At 41.6% G+C, this 12,500-nt stretch overlaps 1 protein-coding gene across 5 annotated transcripts in view; it reads right to left on the bottom strand.

Moving 5' to 3' along the window:
• Positions 1-12,500, bottom strand: part of LOC110502604 (zinc finger MIZ domain-containing protein 1) — a 204,859-nt gene that overhangs the window by 53,639 nt on the left and 138,720 nt on the right. For all 5 annotated transcript variants that reach the window (XM_036960223.1, XM_036960225.1, XM_036960222.1 and 2 more), the window contains one exon: positions 276-395. In XM_036960223.1, the coding sequence (XP_036816118.1) occupies positions 276-344 (69 nt within the window). In that variant the 5' untranslated portion in view covers positions 345-395. The remainder of the gene's footprint in view (positions 1-275; positions 396-12,500) is intronic.

Below are 12,500 nucleotides of genomic sequence, written 5' to 3' on the forward strand. Positions count from 1 at the left end.
AAGGCGGTATGGTGTGTGTGTGGAGAGAGCAGCTGTAGACTGGAGGAGTCTCTCCTCGTCGCATTGGAGAGGGTTGACAAGAGCAAGGGGCAGTACAGACATCAGGGATCTACTGTACTTTAAAAATACCCTTTGATCCAAGCAATCCTTCTTTTTGAAATATCTGCCAATGCCACTTAGCATGCAGACAACTTAGAGATGATACACACCGTGAGGGAATTTGACCCCTCCATGTTTTGAACCCACAACCTTGGTGTCAGTTGCTTATGTCTCACCTGTTTGATACACAGCAGCCTGTCGTTGGTCTGCTGGATGTGCCGGTCCATCGACGGCAACGCGTTCATCTTGATGACTGCTTCCTGCTTCCTCTAGCCTAACGTGACGCCATCAACACTCTGGAAGACAAAGAGTTCGATTTGGTTAGGGACTGAGAGATATACAGCTTGGTTAGGGACTGGGAGATATACAGCTTGGTTAGGGACTGGGAGATATACAGCTTGGTTAGGGACTGTGAGATATACAGCTTGGTTAGGGACTGAGAGATATACAGCTTGGTTAGGGACAGAGATAAACAGCTTGGTTAGGGACTGCGAGATATACAGCTTGGTTAGGGACTGAGAGATATACAGCTTGGTTAGGGACTGAGAGATATACAGCTTGGTTAGGGACTGAGAGATATACAGCTTGGTTAGGGACTGAGAGATATACAGCTTGGTTAGGGACTGAGAGATATACAGCTTGGTTAGGGACTGAGATATATACAGCTTGGTTAGGGACAGAGATATACAGCTTGGTTAGGGACTGAGATATACAGCTTGGTTAGGGACAGAGAGATTTACAGCTTGGTTAGGGACAGAGATATACAGCTTGATTAGGGACTGAGAGATATACAGCTTGGTTAGGGACTGAGAGATATACAGCTTGGTTAGGGACTGAGAGATATACAGCTTGGTTAGGGACAGAGATATACAGCTTGGTTAGGGACAGAGAGATTTACAGCTTGGTTAGGGACAGAGATATACAGCTTGGTTAGGGACTGAGAGATGTACAGCTTGGTTAGGGACTGAGAGATATACCGCTTGGTTAGGGACTGAGAGATATACAGCTTGGTTAGGGACTGAGAGAAATACAGCTTGGTTAGGGACTGAGAGATATACAGCTTGTTTAGGGACTGAGAGATATACAGCTTGGTTAGGGACAGAGATATACAGCTTGGTTAGGGACTGAGAGATATACAGCTTGGTTAGGGACTGAGAGATATACAGCCTGGTTAGGGACTGCAAGATATACAGCTTGGTTAGGGACTGAGAGATATACAACTTGGTTAGGGACAGAGATATACAGCTTGGTTAGGGACTAAGATATACAGCTTGGTTAGGGACTGATAGATATACAGCTTGGTTAGGGACTGAGAGTTATACAGCTTGGTTAGGGACTGAGATATATACAGCTTGATTAGGGACTGAGAGATATACAGCTTGGTTAGGGACAGAGATATACAGCTTGGTTAGGGACTGAGAGATATACAGCTTGGTTAGGGACTGAGAGATATACAGCTTGGTTAGGGACTGAGAGATATACAGCTTGGTTAGGGACTGAGAGATATACAGCTTGGTTAGGGACTGAAAGATATACAGCTTGGTTAGGGACTGAGAGATATACAGCTTGGTTAGGGACAGAGATATACAGCTTGGTTAGGGACTAAGATATACAGCTTGGTTAGGGACTGATAGATATACAGCTTGGTTAGGGACTGAGAGTTATACAGCTTGGTTAGGGACTGAGAGTTATACAGCTTGGTTAGGGACTGAGATATATACAGCTTGATTAGGGACTGAGAGATATACAGCTTGGTTAGGGACAGAGATATACAGCTTGGTTAGGGACTGAGAGATATACAGCTTGGTTAGGGACTGAGAGATATACAGCTTGGTTAGGGACTGAGAGATATACAGCTTGGTTAGGGACTGAGAGATATACAGCTTGGTTAGGGACAGAGATATACAGCTTGGTTAGTGACTGAGAGATATACAGCTTGGTTAGGGACTGAGAGATATACAGCTTGGTTAGGGGACAGGTTGTTTAGAGACAAGAGAGGCAGATATACAGCCTGGTTAGGGGACAGGTTGTTTAGAGACAAGAGAGGCAGATATACAGCCTGGTTAGGGGACAGGTTGTTTAGAGACAAGAGAGGCAGATATACAGCCTGGTTAGGACATAACATTATCAGGACAGGAGTAATCTCGGAATCCAGAACCAAATAAAAATGTTTTGCTAGTTAGCTACTTGATTACTCAATTTGATGTTACTCAGCAATCCAGTGATGTTGGAATATATCCCAGATCATACCATCAAAACAACCCGAGTGTAACCGAGCAAGAAAATAAAGAAGACCATCGATGACAACCATCATCTACATGAACTACTTGTCCAACAAAACTCCAGGTCTCAATTACACATCACTCAGGGGGGAGAAGTCCCCCGCAAACCCCTGGGGGACATCACTGTAACCATTATCTCCCAGTAAAGAGACAAGCAGCAGCACACCTCCTGTTCAAGGTTATCAATCCTGTCTGCCCCTCTAGACTGATTTACTAGTACTGCTACTCCTCACAGCAGACAGCACAGCCTCTCTCTCTGTCTCTTTCAGTCTTTATGTCGCTTCCATCTCTCTCCCCACCTGTATATCCCACCTCTCTTTGTCTTGCTCTCTGTCCCTATCCCTCCCTCCCTCTCTCTATCGCCATCCCTCGCTCTCCCTTTCTCTCTTTCCCTCCAACCCTCTCTTACTACCTCTCCCCCCTCTCTCCCTGTCTATCCCTCTCTCTGTAATTCACGAGGCCATGCGGCTCTAAGGGAGAGGAGAGGATAGATTAGTAGATGTATTGCCGGTAAGTCAGTCCCTCCTCCATCCCCATCACTTCCTCCATAACGTTTATCTCCATCACGGCTACAAATTCCTCAATACAAAGAACATAGCGAAATAATCCCCCATGATGCACTGGGGGAGCCGGGGTTCTACAGCGTTGCACAGAGCTGATAAAGGCTTAATTTTAAGAGCCCATGCTGAGAAGGAGAGAGGCACAGGGGGGAGACGGAGTGGGAGAGGTGAGAAGGAGATGGAGGGGGGGAGAGAGGGAAAATGGAAGGGGAGGATCAGAAAGATGGACAGACTGAGATGGATGGGACGGAGGAAGAAAGGAAAAGGGTGGAAGAGAAGGTGAAAGTGGCAGGGGAGAGAAAGTGAGGGAGGAAACGAGGAAAAGAAAGAGGGGGAGAAAGGGAGAAGAAATGTTTCTCAGCTCAGGAGCGTTAGGGACTGAATCTTATTGCATTTAAGGCTCGGGAGGAGAAAACACTCACACACACACCTTTGAGCTTAACGTTCATTAAGCTCAACGTAAAACTTCAAAGGGGCACCTATCGGAGGTAAAAGAGTGTATGTGTTTCTAAACCTAGGAGATTAGGGATTATAGGAGTAGAATTATCTGGAATATAGTCTACTAAAAGCAGTATATAGCCCACTCAAAGAAGTATATAGTCTACTAAAAGAAGTATATAGTCTACTCAAAGAAGTATATAGTCTACTAAAAGAAGTATATAGTCTACTCAAAGAAGTATATAGTCTACTAAAAGAAGTATATAGTCTACTAAAAGAAGTATATAGTCTACTAAAAGAAGAATATAGTCTACTAAAAGAAGTATATAGTCTACTCAAAGAAGTATATAGTCTACTAAAAGAAGTATATAGTCTACTAAAAGAAGTATATAGTCTACTAAAAGAAGTATATAGTCTACTAAAAGAAGTATATAGTCTACTCAAAGAAGTATATAGTCTACTAAAAGAAGAATATAGTCTACTCAAAGAAGTATATAGTCTACTAAAAGAAGAATATAGTCTACTAAAAGCAGTATATAGCCCACTCAAAGAAGTATATAGTCTACTAAAAGAAGTATATAGTCTACTAAAAGAAGTATATAGTCTACTAAAAGAAGAATATAGTCTACTCAAAGAAGTATATAGTCTACTCAAAGAAGTATATAGTCTACTAAAAGAAGAATATAGTCTACTAAAAGCAGTATATAGCCCACTCAAAGAAGTATATAGTCTACTAAAAGAAGTATATAGTCTACTAAAAGAAGTATATAGTCTACTAAAAGAAGAATATAGTCTACTCAAAGAAGTATATAGTCTACTCAAAGAAGTATATAGTCTACTAAAAGAAGAATATAGTCTACTAAAAGCAGTATATAGCCCACTCAAAGAAGTATATAGTCTACTAAAAGAAGTATATAGTCTACTAAAATAAGTATATAGTCTACTAAAAGAAGAATATAGTCTACTCAAAGAAGTATATAGTCTACTAAAAGAAGAATATAGTCTACTCAAAGAAGTATATAGTCTACTAAAAGAAGTATATAGTCTACTAAAAGAAGAATATAGTCTACTAAAAGAAGAATATAGTCTACTAAAAGAAGAATATAGTCTACTCAAAGAAGTATATAGTCTACTAAAAGAAGTATATAGTCTACTAAAAGAAGAATATAGTCTACTAAAAGAAGTATATAGTCTACTCAAAGAAGTATATAGTCTACTAAAAGAAGAATATAGTCTACTAAAAGAAGAATATAGTCTACTAAAAGAAGAATATAGTCTACTAAAAGAAGTATATAGTCTACTAAAAGAAGTATATAGTCTACTAAAAGAAGAATATAGTCTACTAAAAGAAGAATATAGGCTACTAAAAGAAGAATATAGTCTACTAAAAGAAGTATATAGTCTACTAAAAGAAGAATATAGTCTACTAAAAGAAGTATATAGTCTACTAAAAGAAGAATATAGTCTACTAAAAGAAGTATATAGTCTACTAAAAGAAGAATATAGTCTACTAAAAGAAGAATATAGTCTACTAAAAGAAGTATATAGTCTACTAAAAGAAGAATATAGTCTACTAAAAGAAGAATATAGTCTACTAAAAGAAGAATATAGGCTACTAAAAGAAGTATATAGTCTACTAAAAGAAGAATATAGTCTACTAAAAGAAGTATATAGTCTACTAAAAGCAGTATATAGCCTACTAAAAGAAGTATATAGTCTACTAAAAGAAGAATATAGTCTACTAAAAGAAGAATATAGTCTACTAAAAGAAGAATATAGTCTACTAAAATAAGTATATAGTCTACTAAAAGAAGTATATAGTCTACTAAAAGAAGAATATAGTCTACTAAAAGAAGAATATAGTCTACTAAAAGAAGTATATAGTCTACTAAAAGAAGTATATAGTCTACTAAAAGAAGTATATAGTCTACTAAAAGAAGTATATAGTCTACTAAAAGAAGAATATAGTCTACTAAAATAAGTATATAGTCTACTCAAAGCAGTATATAGTCTACTAAAAGAAGAATATAGTCTACTAAAAGAAGTATATAGTCTACTAAAAGAAGTATATAGTCTACTAAAAGAAGTATATAGTCTACTAAAAGAAGTATATAGTCTACTAAAAGAAGTATATAGTCTACTAAAAGAAGTATATAGTCTACTAAAAGAAGAATATAGTCTACTAAAAGAAGAATATAGTCTACTAAAAGAAGTATATAGTCTACTAAAAGAAGAATATAGTCTACTAAAAGAAGTATATAGTCTACTAAAAGAAGTATATAGTCTACTAAAAGAAGTATATAGTCTACTAAAAGAAGAATATAGTCTACTAAAAGAAGAATATAGTCTACTAAAAGAAGTATATAGTCTACTAAAAGAAGTATATAGTCTACTAAAAGAAGAATATAGTCTACTAAAAGAAGAATATAGTCTACTAAAAGAAGTATATAGGCTACTAAAAGAAGTATATAGTCTACTAAAAGAAGAATATAGTCTACTAAAAGAAGAATATAGTCTACTAAAAGAAGAATATAGTCTACTAAAAGAAGAATATAGTCTACTAAAAGAAGTATATAGGCTACTAAAAGAAGTATATAGTCTACTAAAAGAAGTATATAGTCTACTAAAAGAAGAATATAGTCTACTAAAATGATTGCATTCTCAATGAGAACTCACTTGCTTAGGACATGGGAAAACGTTGGACAAAACACAGAAAACTACAGAGCCATGATCCATACGACCCAAAAAAACACGACATCATCTACTGTAACAGTGACCTTGTCACGTAAAAGTGCAAAACATACATTGACATTGTTGTAATCACAATAATATAGTATCTAGTCTCATCAGCAAATCAGTGTATTCCACGATATCTGGTGGAAAGGCAGTGGAGCAGATCAGCGCTTCAGATCTGGCAAAGGAGTGTCCTCAGAACAGAGCAGTGTCCGCAGTTACACGAAGTGACCAGGAGGTGTCTCCCCACTCTCTCCCACTGCAATCCTTCCCAGCCTTCTCACATAACATCACTCTGTCTGTAGCCTTTACAAGCGCTACAAATCCCCCCACCGCACCGCAGCCTCTCAGAGCCGCAGCCTCTTAGACCTGCAGCCAAACAGACCTGCAGATCTGGAGACCATTAGTAGGGCACACTCCAACCCTCCTCCCCCAATGCAGCCCATCAGACTTAAAAACAAGCAAACCTGCAGCCACTCAGAACTGCAGCAAGGCAGACCTGCAGTAGATCAGTGCACTACAAGCAGGGGCATACTGACTCCCCAGCCCTCTAACCGCTGCTCCACTGTCTGACCTTGTGGCTACTGATGAAATGTTTCCCCTTCCGACCCCATGCTTTAATGCTGTCCCTCACACCTCCATCACAAACCACAAAACCAGGGAGAAAGATAAGGATGGAGAAAAAGAGATGAAGAGAAATGGAGAGAGAAAGGAAGAGGGCTTCAGCCCCCCCTCAACCTCGCTTTCTCCATTTTCGACTCAACCCCCCTCCCTCCACAACCTCTCTCTGCCTCTCTTTCGCTCCATCTCCCCCCTGTAGGCGATGCCTTTGTTTGTGATCTCTATAGCAGGACCCTCCACGTCTGAGGGAAACCAAGCGAGGTGAAAACAAGGTTCTGCATGGGAGGGAAGGAAGGAAGTAAGGAGGGAGGGGGCTGTTTCTGTGATGTAGGTAGGATGTGTTCATTCTGTCTTTCTGACTGTCCAGGCTAACACACCATCATTCTCTCTAACCCTCCTCTCCTATATTCTTCTCTCTTTTCCTCTCGCTCCTCTCCCTCCCCCAGAAATATGTTGTGCTGTCACGTACACTCACTGGACAGTTTATTATAGGTACAACCATCTCATACTGGGTCGGACCCCCCTTTGCATCCAGAACAGCCAGAGTTTTTCGGGGCATTCTACAAGGTCGCGGAAACGTTCCACAGGGATGTTGGTCCCTGCTGACCCGATGCCGTCACGCAGTTGCTACAGATTGGACGGCGGTACATTGATGCTGTGAAACAACTGCCCGTTCCATCTCATCCTATAGATGCTCTATAGGGTTGAGGTCTGGGGACTGCAGGTACCTCAAATAAACTGAACTCACTGTCATGTTCCAGGTGATGTTTGTCCACTTCTCAAATGTCCAGTGTTGGTTATCATGTACCCACTGGAGCCGCTTCTTCTTGTTCTTAGCTGATAGGAGTGAAACTCGTTGTGACTCAATCGTGGACAAGGATCAACCAGGTGTGTTCCAAGATGCCGTTCTGCAGTTATTCGTCTGTTAGCTTGCACGATTCTTGCCTTTCTCCTTCGACCTCTCATCTTGCCTTTCTCCTTCGACCTCTCATCTTGCCTTTCTCCTTCGACCTCTCATCTTGCCTTTCTCCTTCGACCTCTCATCTTGCCTTTCTCCTTCGACCTCTCATCTTGCCTTTCACCTTCGACCTCTCATCTTGCCTTTCTCCTTCGACCTCTCATCTTGCCTTTCACCTTCGACCTCTCATCTTGCCTTTCACCTTCGACCTCTCATCTTGCCTGTCTCCTTCGACCTCTCATCTTGCCTTTCACCTTCAACCTCTCATCTTGCCTTTCTCCTTCGACCTCTCATCTTGCCTTTCACCTTCGACCTCTCATCTTGCCTTTCACCTTCGACCTCTCATCTTGCCTTTCACCTTCGACCTCTCATCTTGCCTTTCACCTTCGACCTCTCATCAACAGGACTGCCGCTGACTGGATGTTTTTTGTTTGTCGCACCGTTCTCTGTAAACCCTAGACACTGTCGTGCGTGAAAAGCACAGCCATTTCTCAAAGCCGCTTAGGTCACTCGTTTTGCCCATTCTGACGGTTAATCAAACAGTAACTGAACGCCTCAATCATATAACACTCTCTGTAGGAGCAATCCATTATCATGAAAGGGCTAGTGTACCTAATAAACTGGCCAGTGAGTGTACACCAGATAGGTGCAGTGAAATGTGTTGTTTTACAGGGTCTGGAGCAAATTTGTGTTAAGTGCTTTGATCAAAGGCTTAGACCTTGATCTTCACCTTGTCGGCTTGGGTATTTGAACCAGCAACCTTTCAGTTACTGGCCCAACGCTCTAATCATTAACCATTAGGCTACCTAGCACCCGCTCCTCTTCCCTCCCAGACTAAGGACTGAAAAAACATGGGTTAAATAACTCAGCACAAACACAGCTAGCTACACTCCATGTCCTCACTATCAAAATAACAATGAGAAATAATGGTCCACCATCTGATCTGAGATCTGATCAGACCAACAAACCATAAAACCCCACCAATACTGTAGTGAAGCTACTAGAAACACACCCACACACACCCCAAAACACAAAGCCCCCCCCCACCCCCACACACCCCCATACACACCCCAAAACACAAAGACCCACCCCACCCACACACACCCCCATACACACCCCAAAACACAAAGACCCTCCCCCACCCATACACACCCCAAAACACAAAGCCCCACCACCACCCACACACACCCCCATACACACCCCAAAACACAAAGACCCCCCCCCACCCATACACACCCCAAAACACAAGGCCCCACCCCAACCCACACCAAAACACAAAGACCCGCCCCACACCCACACACATCCCAAAACACAAAGGCCCTCCCCCACCCACACACACCCCCATACACACCCCAAAACACAAAGACCCCCCCCACACCCCAAAACACAGACTCCCACTCACCCACACATACCCCCAAACACACCCCAAAACACAAAGACCCCCCCCCCCCACACACACCCCAAAACACAAAGACCCCTACAACCCACAAATACCCCCAAACACACCCCAAAACACAAAGACCCCCCCCAACACATACCCCCACACACACCCCAAAACACAAAGACCCCTACAACCCATACATACCCCCACACACCCCAAAACACAAAGACACCCCCCCCCCACACACAAAGACACCCCCCGCCCACACACACACCCACACACAAAGACACTCCCCCCACCCACACATACCCCCACACACAACCCAACACACAAAATCACCCCCCAACCCACACCCCCCCACCAACACAGAGAGACCCCCCCCCACCCCCCACCCCCCACCACCACACACACACACACACACAGTGGCAAAGTCAAAATTGTTTATATATCACCAAAATGCACAATTTAATTTTTTGTTGCTTTTTGGTCTTACCTTAAGGTTAGGCATAGGTTTAGCAGTGTGGTTAAGGTTAGGCATAGGTTTATCAGTGTGGTTAAGGTTAGGCATACGTTTAACAGTGTGGTTAAGGTTAGACATACGTTTAACAGTGTGGTTAAGGTTAGGCATACGTTTAACAGTGTGGTTAAGGTTAGGCATACGTTTAACAGTGTGGTTAAGGTTAGGCATACGCTTAGCAGTGTGGTTAAGGTTAGGCATACGTTTAACAGTGTGGTTAAGGTTAGGCATACGTTTAACAGTGTGGTTAAGGTTAGGCATACGTTTAACAGTGTGGTTAAGGTTAGGCATACGCTTAGCAGTGTGGTTAAGGTTAGGCATACGTTTAACAGTGTGGTTAAGGTTAGGCATACGTTTAACAGTGTGGTTAAGGTTAGGCATACGTTTAACAGTGTGGTTAAGGTTAGGCATACGTTTAACAGTGTGGTTAAGGTTAGGCATACGTTTAACAGTGTGGTTAAGGTTAGGCATACGTTTAACAGTGTGGTTAAGGTTAGGCATACGTTTAACAGTGTGGTTAAGGTTAGGCATACGTTTAACAGTGTGGTTAAGGTTAGGCATACGTTTAACAGTGTGGTTAAGGTTAGGCATACGCTTAGCAGTGTGGTTAAGGTTAGGCATACGTTTAACATTGTGGTTAAGTTTAGGCATACGTTTATCAGTGTGGTTAAGGTTAGGCATACGTTTAACAGTGTGGTTAAGGTTAGACATACGCTTAGCAGTGTGGTTAAGGTTAGACATACGTTTATCAGTGTGGTTAAGGTTAGGCATACGTTTATCAGTGTGGTTAAGGTTAGGCATACGTTTAACAGTGTGGTTAAGGTCAGGCATACGTTTAACAGTGTGGTTAAGGTTAGGCATACGTTTAACATTGTGGTTAAGGTTAGGTATACGTTTAACAGTGTGGTTAAGGTTAGGCATACGTTTAACAGTGTGGTTAAGGTTAGGCATACGTTTAACAGTGTGGTTAAGGTTAGGCATATGTTTAACAGTGTGGTTAAAGTTACACCGTACCCAAACCGGCCAATCGTGTGCAAATTGATTTTGTCCTCCCACACCAAATGCGAATACGACATGCTGGTTAAAATATCAAAACAAACTCTGAACCAATTATATTAATTTTGGGACAGGCCGAAAAGCATTTATGGTAATTTAGCTAGCTTGCAGTTGCTAGCTGATTTGTCCTATTTATCTAGCTTGCTGTTGCTAGCTAATTTGTCCTGGGATATAAACATTGAGTTGTTATTTTACCTGAAATGCACAAGGTCCTCTACTCTGACAATTAATCCACAAATAAAACGGTCAACCGAATCGTTTCTAGTCATCTCTCCTCCTTCCAGGCCTTTTCTTTTTTGGACTTTATATGGCAATTGGCATCTAACTTTCATAGTAACCACAACAACCGACCAAACTCAGTTCATCTTTCAATCACCCACGTGGGTATAACCAATGAGGAGATGGCACGTGGGTATCTGCTTCTATAAACCAATGAGGAGATGCGAGAGGCAGGACTTCAGCGTTACAAATATAACTGACTTCTATTTTTGCGCTTGGCAACGCAGACGTTCGTGGGCGCGCGCCAGCAGTGTGGGTGCAATAATTGAATAACAAGTATGTTTAAATTTAGCGGTGTGGTCAGCATGTTATGCATACGTTTATCAGTGTGGTTAAGGTTAGACATACGTTTAGCAGTGTGGTTAAGGTTAGACATACGTTTATCAGTGTGGTTAAGGTTAGACATACGTTTAGCAGTGTGGTTAAGGTTAGACATACGTTTAGCAGTGTGGTTAAGGTTAGACATACGTTTATCAGTGTGGTTAAGGTTAGGCATACGTTTATCAGTGTGGTTAAGGTTAGGCATACGTTTATCTTTGTGGTTAAGGTTAGGCATACGTTTATCAGTGTGGTTAAGGTTAGGCATACGTTTATCAGTGTGGTTAAGGTTAGGCATACGTTTATCAGTGTGGTTAAGGTTAGGCATACGTTTAACAGTGTGGTTAAGGTTAGGCATACGTTTATCAGTGTGGTTAAGGTTAGGCATACGTTTAACAGTGTGGTTAAGGTTAGGCATACGTTTATCAGTGTGGTTAAGGTTAGGCATACGCTTAGCAGTGTGGTTAAGGTTAGGCATACGTTTATCAGTGTGGTTAAGGTTAGGCATTCGTTTAACAGTGTGGTTAAGGTTAGGCATACGTTTATCAGTGTGGTTAAGGTTAGGCATACGTTTAGCAGTGTGGTTAAGGTTAGGCATACGTTTATCAGTGTGGTTAAGGTTAGGCATACGTTTATCAGTGTGGTTAAGGTTAGGCATACGTTTAACAGTGTGGTTAAGGTTAGACATACGCTTAGCAGTGTGGTTAAGGTTAGGCATACGTTTATCAGTGTGGTTAAGGTTAGGCATACGTTTATCAGTGTGGTTAAGGTTAGGCATACGTTTAACAGTGTGGTTAAGGTTAGGCATACGTTTAACAGTGTGGTTAAGGTTAGGCATACGTTTAACATTGTGGTTAAGTTTAGGCATACGTTTATCAGTGTGGTTAAGGTTAGGCATACGTTTAACAGTGTGGTTAAGGTTAGACATACGCTTAGCAGTGTGGTTAAGGTTAGGCATACGTTTATCAGTGTGGTTAAGGTTAGGCATATGTTTATCAGTGTGGTTAAGGTTAGGCATACGTTTAACAGTGTGGTTAAGGTCAGGCATACGTTTAACAGTGTGGTTAAGGTTAGGCATACGTTTAACATTGTGGTTAAGGTTAGGTATACGTTTAACAGTGTGGTTAAGGTTAGGCATACGTTTAACAGTGTGGTTAAGGTTAGGTATACGTTTAACAGTGTGGTTAAGGTTAGGCATACGTTTAACATTGTGGTTAAGGTTAGGCATACATTTAGCAGTGTGGTTAAGGTTAGGGTT

The sequence above is a fragment of the Oncorhynchus mykiss genome, chromosome 23 (genome assembly GCF_013265735.2).
Source record: "Oncorhynchus mykiss isolate Arlee chromosome 23, USDA_OmykA_1.1, whole genome shotgun sequence".
NCBI classification, from domain to species: Eukaryota; Metazoa; Chordata; class Actinopteri; order Salmoniformes; family Salmonidae; genus Oncorhynchus; species Oncorhynchus mykiss.